General features: G+C 46.2%; 1 protein-coding gene across 1 annotated transcript in view; it reads right to left on the bottom strand.

The window, feature by feature from the left end:
* The window catches only part of NEO1 (neogenin 1), a 125,172-nt gene that overhangs the window by 95,372 nt on the left and 15,031 nt on the right, over nucleotides 1-14,769 (bottom strand). Inside the window, exon 3 of the mRNA XM_015425677.1 lies at nucleotides 348-623. Coding sequence (XP_015281163.1) covers nucleotides 348-623 — 276 coding nt within the window. The remainder of the gene's footprint in view (nucleotides 1-347; nucleotides 624-14,769) is intronic.

Raw genomic sequence — 14,769 nt, 5'->3', positions numbered from 1 at the left:
ACATGGCCACCACCAATTAGTAACTACAGGGGACAATAGCATTTGGAATGGGCACAAGGACTGGCCTCAGGGCTAATTCTAGGAGCACAGATCTATTGTGAAAACACAGACTATGAGAAAATTCTGTCACCACTCCAGGATTTTTGTTCCTTTGTTTGTGGCCTGGGATACGAGGAAATCCAGCGCTTAAAAGCTAGCTTTTATTGGGTCTACTCACAAAAGACTATAGGGTGGCATTCCATTTTTAATTCAGCAATTTTTAAACTGTAAGCTGGAAGAGTTAAGTATCTCACTAGTATCTCAAGAGTGAAAGGAGAAGAAGAAAAAAACTTGACAGATTTTTGTACCTGGAAGAACTTTAACCTCTGCTTCGTCGCTGTATTTGGGAGAGCCACCGATTTCAATGACACAGCTATACGTGCCGCCATCCTCATCTGTAGCATTGCTAATTATCAGAGCTCCACTCGACAACTGGAATACTCGGTCATCTGGAAAGAGCGGCTGGTGATCTAGCTCCCACCGCACAAAGGGTGAGAGATCAGCATTGACTTCGCAGTTAAGCACCACACTATTTCTTCTGGAGACGGAGGCTGACTCTGGCTGACTGGTGAATCTTGGAAGACCTGAACAGAACCAAAAAAGAATAAACAGTAGTTTGTGCACCTCCTTTTTTTTTCATCTTCCTCAAGGCCATATGCATGCTGACAATGCAGCAGTATGCTGGCAGCCATCATTCCACAGCACATAAAAGACCAGCTCATGAATCCATTTTCCAAGTGTCTTACAAATATATCCTACTCTGATGCACGCCTTATTTAATTTATTTAAAATATCATATCTTGCTTTTCTCCCATTTCTCATGAGAAAGGACTGTCCTACCCCGACCTGAATGGCCCAGATCGTGAAGGCTAAGCAGGGTCGCCCCTGGTTAGTACTTGGGTGGGAGATCACCAAGAAAGTCTAGGGATGCTATGCAGAGGCAGGCAATGGCAAACCACCTCTGAATGTCTCTTGCCTTGAAAACCCTACAAGGTCACTATCACTCAGCTGCAACTTAATGGCACTTTCCACCACCAATGACTGCTCCACCTCATTGACACTGGAGAACGCTTTGTTGCTGCCATGTTAACTCTGCATGGTCAATAGAGGTAAGTCTGAGAAGGCTATTGATAATAGAGAAATGTTAACTCTGCATGGTCAATAGAGGTAATTTTTTATTCCAGTCTGAGAAGGCTATTGATAATAGAGACAGAGGAGCATTAACAGACATAACAGGTATGCACCTGAAATCAAATCATCCCAACTGGCTATCCCCCCAAACAGGACTCAATTGTATCTTGCATTTCGCCAAGGAGCTCAGGAAAGCCTAAGTTGTCTCCCCTAGCCCTTTTTATCCTTGCAACCACTCTACGAGATAAGTTAGAGTCTGTCCCTGGATGAAGCAAGGAGCACCATGGCAGAGTGGGAATTTGAACTCGAACCTTCCTAGTTCTAGTCCAACATTTTGAGCACTTTACCACATGACTCTCTAAAGTGAAGAATACATGCTATTGTCATTTTTAAAAAGTATCTACAAGTATGTTTTATGTAAACAAGGTTTTGACGCAAAAAACAGTGGTTCTCAAAGCTGTGGGGTAGGCCCCCCTTTGGGGGTCCATGACACAGGATGTGCAAGCACAAAGTTCCAGGGAAAGATAATATCCTGAGGAAGCTGGAACCTCCCTCTGCCCATCAGCCAAGAGTTGGGTGGGTTGAATGTTTCCTGGCAGGAGACTTTCACTGATCCATATTGGTCATGTGCAGATGACTGCATCTTTACTGCCCCATCACCCCAGCCTGATGTGAAACAAAGGGAGCTCTCTTTTTCACTCCTCTTCCAGTTCCAGCATTGAACAGGTACTGCAGTCTATGGACAACACACAACTGTGCCTAAGAATTTCCACATACTGGCCAATGGAGTGGATAACTGGTAGGAGAATGAGTGTCACAAGGCTGAGTAAATTCAGAACTGGGGGAGGGGGCAAGTGGTTCAAAGTTGGAAAAACAATGCACTAAAACAGCACATGGAGTTCTTTCCCATGCCAAACATTAATTAATAGAGAAGTGCCATACTTCATATTAAAGCTGAGAGGAAGTGACAAATGAATTCAGTTATGCAAGTTTCCTATACCATAGTCCTGCTTTAGTTATTCCATGGTGGAGGGTGAGGGAGATGAGGTAAGGAAACGAGGTCATATTTCAGAGCCAGATCACTGCCTCGGTCTGCCAGCCAATTCCTGGACAGACTTCAATCAAAATGTCAACATGGTTTAATTATGGGGGGAACCAAAATCAACATCTGGACTGAAACCAGGCCTGCATTAACAACACTGTACAAATGCCAGATAGCCAATCCCAGTCCTACCCACAGTGATAAAAATTCTCCACTTGCTTACAGGGGATGCACATTTTTTTAAAGACATGCTTTGTTGCATATTTCCATTTGAAAACACAATCCCTTTCCTTCAAATGTAAATGTCCCATTTTAGACCAGTTTGCCTCTTAGAGTGGCACTCTGCTCTGCATTCAGCCCACACCGAGTGGCTGTCTTTTTGAACAAAGATCCCATTTCATTTGGATGCCATTCCTGTTTAAACATTAACCACCGCTGTTTGAAAACTCCCATGCCATTATTTTTGTTTGTTTTTGTTCTCTGCTGTTATCATTGGGGGACTATATACACATTCAGGCAAACAGCAAATGTGGAACCTGAGCAGATTTGGGAATGCGGTTTGCTGAGTGGGATGGGGGGACCCGTGACAATGCGTAAACTGTAAAGTCCCAAAAATGACTGACAGCTTCGCAATTCTGTAAAAATGAACAGTGAAACTTCCACAAATTCTAGTACTGTACATGCTGATGTGCTGCATAATTTGGTAAACAAATAATCCACCAGCAAAATCCACAAAAATAATCCACAGTTAAATTATCACAGTATAACAAACAAGGGGGTTTTTTAGTCACCAAGTGTAAGTAGACAGGGACTAAGAGAGTGTGCTGTGATGTGGGGTGGAAAATATATTTTCATGCAGAAAACTTTCCACCCCATATATTCAATAGTTTATCTATAGTTGATGGAGCTCTTATACTGCAAAACAACCATGCTGGATAAGCTAAATGTAGGATATGAAGCATGTACAAACCCCAGTGCTTATACATGGCATATTTGCCTTCTTTTGCTAACAGTATTTAACCTTTGCTAACAATAAGTAAATTACTTATTTAAATTTGAATTGGAAAATATTCCAATTCAAACGTTTTCTGGGAAACCCACAGCACTGCTAGTATGGCATTGGCTACTACAGTAAGCAACAAACCAGAAAGTCCTGGGTTCAGGTTTTGTCTCTGTCATAAACTCACTTGGGGTCCAAGTGACAATAAGTAAATTACTTATTTAAATTTGAATTGGAAAATATTCCAATTCAAACGTTTTCTGGGAAACCCACAGCACTGCTAGTATGGCATTGGCTACTACAGTAAGCAACAAACCAGAAAGTCCTGGGTTCAGGTTTTGTCTCTGTCATAAACTCACTTGGGGTCCTCAAACAAACTACTCTCTCAGCTCTGCCTCGCCTCAATTCCCACTGAATTATTTTACAGGATAGCAATAATTATACTTTTATGTAAAGAGCTTTGAACAGTTACCGTGTGTTGTGTGTTCAGTGCCATCAAGTCACTCCCGACTTATGCCAACCCTATGAATTAATGTCCTCCAAAATGTTCTATCGTTAACAGCCTTATTCAAGTCTTGGAAATTGGGGGCTGTGGCTTCCTTTATTGAGTCCACCCATCTCATGTTGGGTCTTCCTCTTTACCTGCTTCCTTCAGCTTTTCCAAGCATTATGGTCTTTTTCAGTGACTCTTGTCTTCTCATAATGTGAATAAAGTACTATAGCCTCAGTTTAGTCATTTGAGCTTATAGGGAGAGTTCAGGCTTGATTTGATCTAGAACCCCACTGCGGTATCTGTCTCTCTAACATCACATTTCAAAGGAATCACTTTTCTTCCCATCAGCTTTCTTCACTGTCCAACGTCCGCACCCATACATAGTAATGGAGAATACTACGGCATGAATTAACTTGATCTTGGCTGCCTCCAGCATGTTCTCACACTTAAGAATCTTTTCGAGCTCCTTCATGGCTGTCCTTCCCAGTCTCAATCTCCTGAATTCTTGGTCACAGTCTTCCTTTTGACTGATGATGGAGCCGTGGTGGAATCTTGAACAATTTCAATTTCTTCATCAACTTTAAGGCTGTACAAATTCCCAGTAGTCATTACTTTTATCTTCTTGATGTTCAGCTATAATCCTGCTTTGACACTCTCTGCTCTAACCTTCAGCAGTAGTCGTTTCAAGTATTCAGTATTTTCTGCTAGTAATGTGGTGTCATCTGCCTAACTCAAATTGTTAAAAGAGTCGGGTGGGTAGCCATGTTGGTCTGAAGCAACAGAACAGCCACTGGTTACTTACCGTGAAGGGTCCTTCTCCTCTGAGGCTTGGAGGACATCTTGCAGCCTTTTGGGAGATGGGTTCTTCAATCTGTCCTGTCTCTCGATGATGACCTTCCCTCCCGAAATTAGGGACACTGCTCTGGGAGGTCCCACAAGATGTCCTCCACCTCAGAGGGAGAACGACCATTGGTTACTCACCGTGAAGGGTCCTTCTCCTCTGAGGCTTGGAGGACATCTCGGCCCTCCCGGGTCGTCATTTCCTCTATCTACTATGCTGTTCTTTCACACTCTATTTAAAAATAATAATAAGATTACATGCGAGAGAGGACTCACCTTTTTCTTCCTGTTCCAATGTCTGTGATTTGGCTATACTCTTGTTGGTGTTCAAGTTCTCTTTTTTACAGTGGTTAAGTTACTGCATTGCTTTTGGAGCACCAGAACTGAGCCTAGGGTGACTCCCACTACAGGAAACAGGAAGTAATTGAAATTAGTCCTGCCTCCCTAAGTGATGGATGGGAATCACCCACAAGATGTCCTCCACCTCAGAGGGAGAACAAAGTTTGAGTCCAGTGGCACCTTTAAAAATGCACACAAAAGTTTATACCCAGAATTAAACTTCATTGGTCTTAAAGGTGTCTCTGGACTCAAACCTGGTTCAAATTGTTAATAATCCTTCCACCAATTTTCATTCCACCTTCACTTAAACCTAATCCAGCTTTCCTTATGATATGTTTTGCACAGAGATTGAAAAGATGGAGAGATAAAATACATCCTTGTCTGACAACTTTGCCGAGTGAAAACCATTCTGTTTCTCCATATTCTGTCTGAACAGTAGCCTCTTGTCTGGATTACAGGCTGCACATCAAACAATCAGATGCTGTGGCACACTCATTTCTTTTAAAACCAACCATAGCTTTTCATGATCCACACAGTCAAAAACTTTGCTGTAATCTACGGAACACAAGCTGATTTTCTTTTGAAATTCTCTCACATGCTCCAGTAACCAACGTAAATTTGCAATATGATCTCTAGTGCCTCTTCTTTTTCTGAATCCATCTTGAACATCTGGCATTTCTCGTTCCATATATGGTAGCAGTCTTTGTTATAAGATTCTGAACATCACTTTTCCCGCATGAGAAATTAATGCAATGGTCTGATAGTTGCTACAGTCTTTGAACAGTCAACAGCATTATATAAATGCTAAATAATTATTTCCATACAAATAGTGCCATGAAAAAATTCAGAAGTGGTAGCAGCCTTGGTTTTGCTGCAGCAGATGAAGCAAGAGTCCTGTAGCATCTTAAAGAGTCATTTATTAGTACTGAATTGCGAACTCTTATTTTATTTCAGAATAAACTCTCCCACTTCATTAGATGCAAGAAAAAAAATGCATTTTAATTCAAGCAATTCACTCACCAGTCCCAAGTGATTTCTGCTTCTTTCAGTCAGCAGAGGTAGAGCAAAAAGAAATTTAAAAAGAACATCCTCCTTTATCTTCTTTCTTCCTACTCACCAACAGTAGAACTATGAAAGCTGGCCATTGAATTCTACAGCAAATTACCCAGAAGACTCTGCTTTATTCTCCAAAGAGGGTTTGAGTAATGTAGTTTACACAGTTCCTTCATGTGGTTGATAAAATTGGCATTCTATACCTTTGCCTTTTCTTCTAATTAAACGGAGTATATATTGTTAGCAACTATTTTCTCTAGAGAGCTTAAACAAGGTTTGCCATTTTCTGTTTGCTGCAGCTTGGTCTGAATTTTAAAATCTGATATGCAGCCCACAGCTTCTCTACCACAGGGAAGACCTAAGAAGGGCCTGAGAATGGCTGCTAATGATAGGGTGTTTTGGAGAATGTTAGTTCATAGGGTCACCATAAGTTGCAAACAACTCGACAGCACTTAACACACACAACACACCACAGGCAATCAGAGGATCTGTATACCCTGGAGTGCGCAGGCCCCCCAACTCAGTAAAGTCTATTTGGAAGTGCCCAAAAGCCTGTTGTACAGGTAAAAGGGATGATGCACCCCATAGCAAACCCCAAGTTTCACATTGTTTCTCCTCATACTAACAAGTATAATGGAACATAAGAAGAATCATGCTGGATCAGACCAAAGGCCCATCTAGTTCAGCATTTTGTTCACACAGTGGCCGACCAGCTGCCTCTAGGAAGCCCACAAACAGGACGACTGCAACAGCATCCTCCTGCCCACGCTCCCAGGCATACTGCCTCTTGTACTGGAGCAAGTAGCTATCCATCCTGACTGGCAGCAATTGATTGCCCCATCCTCCATGAATTTGTTCACTCCCCTTTTGAAGCCTTCCAAGTTGGCCTTGACCACATCCTGTGGCAGTGAGTTCCACAATTTAACTATGCACTGTGTGAAGAAGTACTTTCTGTTGTCTGCCCTGAATCTCTCATGCTTCGGCTTCAGTGGACGGCCCCAGGTTCTAGTATTATGGGTAGGGTTGCCAAGTGAAAAAATCGCCGCAGCGGGGGACTCCCAGATTGCGGCTTAAGCGCGCACGTACTGCATGCACATCACCAGGAAGTGACGTGATGATGCCGGGCACGCTGGGGGCGGGGCCACGACTGTCCGAGGGAAAACCATAGAGCCCCCAGCGTGCCCGGCGTCGTCATGTCACTTCCTGGTGATGTGCACGTGGGGGTGGGGTTCCCCCCGGGGCCCGATCTACCGGCGGCGGGGAACGGGCCTCTGGGGCGGGGGTTTCCCTGCCCCCCGGGGGGACTTGGCAAGCCTAATTATGGGAGATAAAAGTTTCTCCTTGACCACCCTTTCCACACCATGCAGAATTTCATAAATCTCTATGTCTTGCCTTACTTGCCTTTTTTATAAGCTAAACAGCCCCAAGCATTTTAATGGATCCTCATAGGCCAGCTGCTTTCCAGATGCAGCGGCCAAAAATGTACACAGTATTCCACGTGTGCTCTCACCACAAATTTATATAAGGATAGTATAAAAGCAGTTTTATTCTCTATTCCTGCTCTTATCATGGCCAGCATAAAATTTGCCTTTTTCACATCAGTGCATCCTGGGTCAACATTTTCACTGAGCTATCCACTACCACCCCAAGATCAGTTTCTTGCTCTGTCACTGCCAGCTCAGATCCCATCAGTGTATAATGTCAAGTTGGGATTATCTACACCAATATGAATCACTTTACACTTGCTCACACTGAATCTCATTTGCCATTTTCATGCCCATTCCCCCAGTTTGGACAGATTCTTCTGGAGCATTTCACAATTCATTTTTTCCCTGAATTACCCTAAATAATTTGGTGTCATCCACAAACGGGGCCACCTCACTACTCACCCCTAACTCAAAGTTCATTTATAAATAGGTAGAAAAGTACCAGTCCAATACAGATCCCTGAGGATCAGTTCAGGAAGTGACCAGTGTTCCCTCTAAGCTGAGTTAGTGTGAGCTAGCTCAGTTTTTTAGCCTCTGGCTCACACATTTTTTGTCTTAGCTCAGGAAGGATGGCTCCAGAGCAAACTAATTTATGCAGTAGCCAAATTGCTCACTCATAACTTTAATGCAAGTAGCTCACAAAGTAGACTTTTTGCTCACAAGACTCCACAGCTTAGAGGGAGCATTGGAAGTGACTTCTATAAGGGATAGCCTTTTCCTACATTGATTGTTTTGTGGCCTTAGACAACAGTTCCTCACTTCCAGTCCCATCGCATTATTTTATCAGTTTGTCCAGCCCCAATCCATTATTCTGTTTTACCATTATTTTGTTGCTGTTCTGTAATTTGCTTCCCTATTGACTATTTCTTATATTTGTAATCTGCCTTCAGTCCCAGTGAGAAAAGCAGACTATAAATGATGATGATGATGACGACGACAACAACAACAACAACAACAACAACAATAACAACAGGGAGGATAAAAACTAAGACACTGCTGTAAAACAATAAACATTCCCACTCAAGAAGCAAGAAGTTGACAGACTTCACTACAAGGCTTAGTTTCCCTCCAACTCTAAATCCTTATGTTTTATTTGTAACATTTGTTGATGTACAAACAAGCAGAGATTTCGGGAAGGAAGCACATTCCACCAGGAGACAGCACAGCTGCTAATCCTGCGTCAGATACTCAGACAGCCATTGTAAGGACCCCTGAAACTTCCCCAGCTTCTAGACCAGCTGAAAATCCTCACCTCTGCCTCTCCAGATCCACACTGCACTGCATTCTAGCTGCCTTTGTCCCTCCCTCCCCATGGCTCTCAGGGGTGTCACATTTCCAAAGCTAGAGGTATTCCAGGTCATTAAGGACAGTAAAAGCCCTTTGCTACATCCCTGACTAGCCATCGAGTTTGTCAAGCAAAACTACAGGATGGGCCCGGTCATGCTGAGAAAGCTAAACTTACAACACCACATAAAAATAAAGTACTTCTTTCTTGAGTTATTGTTCACCCAAGCTGCAGGCGCAATCTAATACAGATGACATCTGAATCTAAAAGGCACCAAACATTTCTGGACTGTGGTAGTAACTATCAAAATGAATTCATCAAACTGAGCTTTTTATTAAGCAAAGAAAACATTCTAAGAAAGGCTATCTAACAGTTCGTTAGGGAAATGAAGGAAACAGCTGCACGAGCCAATTTTCCCCCCTTCTAAATCTGCTACAGTTTCTTTTCCTTTTGTTTCTCAGCTCTTTCTTGCTGTTGTTGTGCCATTCCAAACTTCCTTAATATAAAATGCACAATCTGCATACGAAATATAATTGACAACAGAGAACACACACAGGAAAGCGTGGAGAGGAAAAGCAAGTGGGAGACAGCAAAGGAGGAGTCCTTTGACCTGCACCACTGACCTGACTTGCTCCCTCCCATGTTCAACACCAGTGTCACGGAAGCTGTTCCATCCACAGAAGTACAACGCAAGAGGCAAAGTATGGGCGGGGCTCATAGTCCTCACAAACACTTTGATGATGGGCCCCCCTTCCGTCCCAGAAACAGTGAAAAGGGAGAGACTGGGTTCCACGAATTCTTATGAAGCCAAACCAAAATCCCAGTAAGTGCTTCAAGGATACCTAAGCAGGATCTAACATGGGCCTGGTACACAGCCCCTTACCCCTGTCCCTTTGCATTGCCGTGGAAGGACCTCAGGAGTGTAAGGATCGCACAGCGGGGAAAGGAGGGACAGATGTATACTTGCACAGAAGACCATTCGACGAACAATAGTTACAGGTAAGTGCAACCTTGCTTTCATCTTCGTGGCTTCTGTATAGTTCCACAGGGGAGGACCTCCTGATGGCACCTGGTATTTCTGGCCACTGTGTGATACAGAGTGTTGGACTGGATGGGCCTTTGGCCTGATCCAACATTGGCATCTCTTATGTTCTTATGTTCTTAAGTTGACTTACCAGTAGGAGGTGGAAGTGGGATCCTCACCAAAATAAGAACTGAAGAACTGCTTTCCCCACAGCTACATCGGGTCTGGAATTGACATCAACTGCATAGTGCTTGATGAATGTCGATAGGGAGGACCTGGTGGCTGCCTTGCCAATGCTGTCCAAGGGGATGTCCGTTGCCAAAAAAGGCTGAAGAGGAGGATTGAGACCTGGCCAAGTGAACCCTGAGATGGAGTGGCCAATGGACCGTGGAGGCAGAGTATGCTAATTGGATGACTTTGACAACCCAGTGTGATATGGTTTGAGAGAAGGCTGCCTGGCCCTTGCGGGAACCAGCAAAGCAAACCAGCAGGTTGTCCTCCTCCTAAATAAAATAGTAGTGACCTATGGACATCTAATGTGTGTAGGGTTCATTCCTTATCTGATGTGGGGGAGGGGGAAAACACTGGCAGAACTATGTTCTGGGAAATGTGGAAGGTGGACAAAATATTCAGGAGGAACTCCAGACTAGGGCAAAGAATGACCTGAGCAGAGTGAAACCTGGTAAAGGGCAGGGAAGACTGCAAAGCCCTGAGTTCTCGTACCCTTCAGGTGGAGGTGATTGCCAGAAGAAGGGCTACCATAGGAGAGGAAGGACAAGTCGCATGTGGCATGGGGTTCAAAGGGCCTGAACATTAACGCAGAGAGCATCAATGAAAGACACCATTGGGGGATGGGAGGGGGCATCAGAAGGTGTAAATTAAATAAACATTGAGGAACTTCTTGGAAATTGGGGCTGAAAAAACAGAAAAACCTGCAACGGGATTGTGGAATGCTGAAATGGCTGAAAGATCGGCCTTGATGGAGGTAACAGCCAGGCCACTATCTTTCATGTGCAATAAGTATTCAAAAATATAATTCAGCTGGCAGGATTCAGGGGAAGCTGCGGGCAGCCGCCCAGGAGGAAAACCTGGACCATTTTGCAGCATAAGATTTCCTTCTCGAGGGGTGCCTGGAGGACACTAACACCTTTGCCACTCTATCCCACCACTCTGGTGATATTGTTATCAACCAGGCCATTGGGTGCAGGGACTGGACATCGTGGTGCAGGAGAAGCCCTATACAGAGCAGGTCTGACATCATGGGAAGAGGTAGATAGTGGCTTCAGGACAGAAACCATGCCAGAATGGTGCAGCCAGAATGCACCTGAACTTGTCCTCCCAAATCTTGGTGAGAAGTGGACCCTCCCTAGCAGGGGCACTGGGGGACAGGAAGAGAAAAACAGGTTGCTTACCTGTAACTGGTGATCTTTGAGTGGTCATCTGTGCATTCACACCCATTGGTTTCAGTGTGCACGCGCTGGATCGATCGGCATTGTAGCAAGCTCTTTAACGGATTTTCGCGCCCAGACCTTGGGCATGCGCAGGAACCCCACCGCGCATGCCCAGAGGGGAGGGCGCAGACATCCCGCCAGTTCCTTCAAACTGCAGCGAATCAACCCCTATGGAAAAGGTAGAAGCTGACAGCAGCGGGGAAGGAGGGTGGGTGGTGTGAATACACAGATGACCACTCGAAGATCACCAGTTACAGGTATGCAACCTGTTTATCTTCGACGTGGTCTCTGTGCTTCACACCCATGAGAGATTAGCGAGCAGTAGCCTACCTGGAGGAGGGTGCTGGCAGGTCCTTACTGCGTAGCCGAAGATAGAATGTGATGTCCCATATCTGTATTAGAGTTCTTACGGATGTCTAGGGTGTAGTGCCTTATGAAGGTATTAGGCATGGCCCACGTAGTGGCTTTGCATATGTCCGTTAGGGGAACTCCCTGGAGAAAGTCAGTGGAAGCCGCAACAGCTCAAGTAGAATGGGCCCTGATTGGGCCAGGCAATGGCTGTTTGGCAATCAGGTAGCAGAGGCAATCAGGTAGCTGAGCTGTGATGCGAGTCCCCAGCCTTGCTGGTGCGTATGAGATGAACAGTTGGGAGTCACACCTCGCTGGACGGGTTCTGTTCAGGTAGAACAGGAGCGCACGTTTCACATCTAAGGTGTGTAACAGTCTGTCCTCTGAGGATGTAGGAGCTGAGAGGAAATCTGGGAGGAAGACCTCTGCCTGTAGGTGGAACTCTGACACTACCTTTGGCAGGAACGAGATGTCAGGGACGAGGCGGACACCGTCTGGCAAAAAGGACAAGGCGTGTCGTGTCTGAAAGCCAGTATTTCTCCAACTTGCCTCGCAGAGGTGACAGCAACCAGAAAGGCCGTCTTCCACGACAGGAATTTCATGTTGCAAGTTGCGAGTGGCTCAAAGGGTTTCCTCGTGAGCTGACGAAGAACTAGAGGAAGGTCCCAGGGAACGACAGGAGTTTTGACAGGAGGGCAGAGATGCAATAAACCTTTTAAAAAACGTTTTGAAAGCGGATGTGAAAACAGTGTGCATCTGTCAACTTGAACATGGTAGGCCGAAAGTGCGGCCAAATAAACTCTTAACGAGGAGTGAGAGAGTCCCGAGTCAGCGAGGGACAGGAGGAATTGGAAAACTTTCTCGAGACCCATGGAGGTGGCTCGAGGAGCATCATCACCCAAGGAGGAACAGAACCTTTGCCATTTGTAATGGTAGGACTTTCGCGTAGTAGGCTTTCTTGCGTTTAATAAAATGTTAGCTACGCGGGTGGAAAAGGTGTTGACGGCATCCTCCAGGCAGTTAACTTCATCCGTGGCACGTCGTGGTACAGGAGAGGAGAGTAGGACAGGAAGAGGAGGTCCTGTGCCAGAGGGAATTGATGGTAGACCTCTGCTGACAATTCGAGGACGGTCAAGAACCATGGTTGTCTCGGCCACCACGGGGTTATTAAGATGCAGTGCGCTCCATCTCTGATGATTTTGCGAACCACTGTCAGAAGCAGGGGTAGTGGAGGGAAAAGGTAAAAAAGGCCTGTGGACCACGGACAGATCCCTGCCGCCTCGACTGCAGAACAAAGGACATTTTTTGTTGGCTCTGGTGGCAAAAACATCGACTTGGGGAACTCCCCACCTGCGGAAGAGTGGGAGGAGGAGGTTGGGTTCATCTCCCACTTGTGAAGGCTAAGTCCTGCTCGACTTAGACGGTCTGCCTGCACGTTCATGTGTCCAGGGATGTGTATGGCTATGAGGAAAACATTGTGGGCGATGCAAAGGTTCCACAAGTGGATGGCAAGGTTGCAGAGGCGTAGGGAGACAGTGCCCCCTTGCTTGTTGACATAAGAGAGTGCAGTAGTGTTGTCCGTGAGGACCGTGACACATTTCCCTTTGATCATAGGTAGGAAGCTGGTGACAGCATACTGTATTGCAAGGAGTTCTAGGAAGTTTATGTGCTGCTTCCTCTTCTGCGCGTTCCATTTGCCTCCAACACAGAGGCCCATCATGTGGGCACTCCAGCCCGTCAGGGAAGCATCCATTGTTAGGGTGATTTCGGGTGACGGAGGATGGACGGGTGCTCCCTGGAAAAGATTGGAAGGGACAGTTCACCAAAGTAAAGACTCTCGTATATTTGGGGGGGGGGGGTTAGGACGGTGGTAGGTGCGTTTTTTGTTGTATTGAAGTTGCAGATAAACCACAGTTGGAGGTGGCACATTTTTAGTTTTGCGAAGACCAGGACCGACGTAGTTGCGGCCATAAGGCCGACAGGGCCGGCCCCAGCATATTTTGCACCCTAGGCGAGGATCCCTTCTGGCGCCCCCCCATGCACCCCCCGTCAGAGCCAGCAGGGGTGCTTTGGGCAGGTAGTGGGTGCAGTTTGGCGCCCCTAAGGGCCAGGGCGCTCTAGGCGAATGCCTAGTTCGCCTAGTAAGCGAGCCGGCCCTGAAGGCCGAGTAGCCTCTGTGTCTGGAAGGCCGTGACAAAGGGATGGGTACGGACAACGGTGGCTAGGTGGATGATGTCTGCCGCTCTGTTTTGTGGCAGGTAAGCCATGCATGTCTTGGAATCCAGTAGAGCACCGATGTACTGTATTTTCTGGAGCGGTTGGAGTTGAGACTTTTGCAGATTGACTTGCAGGCCCAGGTTTTCCAAGAGTACCATTGTCTCGTTGATGTTTGAGACCAGAGTGTCCTTGGAGGATGCTACCAAGAGCCAATCGTCGATGTATGGGTAGATGGAGATACCCTTGAGACGGAGGAAGGCCGCCACCACAATCATAGTCTTTGTGAAGACTCTTGGGGCGCTTGAAAGGCCGAATGGTAGGGCTGCATATTGGTAATGCTGTTGACCAATTGCGAAGCGTAGGTATTTGAGGTGGGAGGGGTGGATGGTGAGGTGAAAGTACGCGTCTTGGAGGTCAAGGGTGGCCATCCAGACATTTTTCCGGAGAAGTGGCATAATCTGCTGCAAGGACACCATGCGGAAGCGGTGGTAGGTGACATAACAGTTCAGCTCCCTTAGATCTAATATGGGTCGAATGCCTCCATCCCGTCCCATGGAGGTGTGGTGGTACCCGCTCGATAGCTCCCTTTTGCAGAAGGACGAACACCTCGTCTAGGAGAGGTGGGGAAGGGGGTGTGGTGATGACGACTGGAGTAATGGGGTGCTGGTGGAATTGGATATGGTAGCCTTGGGTCACGATGGACAGCACCCATTCATCCTATCCAAGGTGATGTGACGCCAGGCGTGAAGGAAGGGTGACAGACGGGTTTGACCTGACTTGATAGGTGGGAAGTCAAAAGCCCTGCTTGCAGGACTTTGCTTGTTTGGTGCGGGAGGGCTGTTGTCGAGTTCCAAACTTAGGCTTTTGAAAGGCGGGTCTTTGACCACCCGAAGTCGTACGTGGTCTCCATTGCCTGTCAGGAGACTGGCAAGTTGGGGTGCATCTTTGTCAGGGCCTAGACCAGGTGCGAGGGTGATATTGTTGCCTCGTGGAGGATGACACTCCTAGAGCATGAGAGGC

This window comes from Gekko japonicus, unplaced genomic scaffold, assembly GCF_001447785.1.
Source record: "Gekko japonicus isolate JY-2015 unplaced genomic scaffold, Gekko_japonicus_V1.1 scaffold1259, whole genome shotgun sequence".
NCBI classification, from domain to species: Eukaryota; Metazoa; Chordata; class Lepidosauria; order Squamata; family Gekkonidae; genus Gekko; species Gekko japonicus.
The sequence above is the reverse complement of the archived record's forward strand: the minus strand, read 5'-3'. Positions and strand labels throughout refer to the sequence as shown.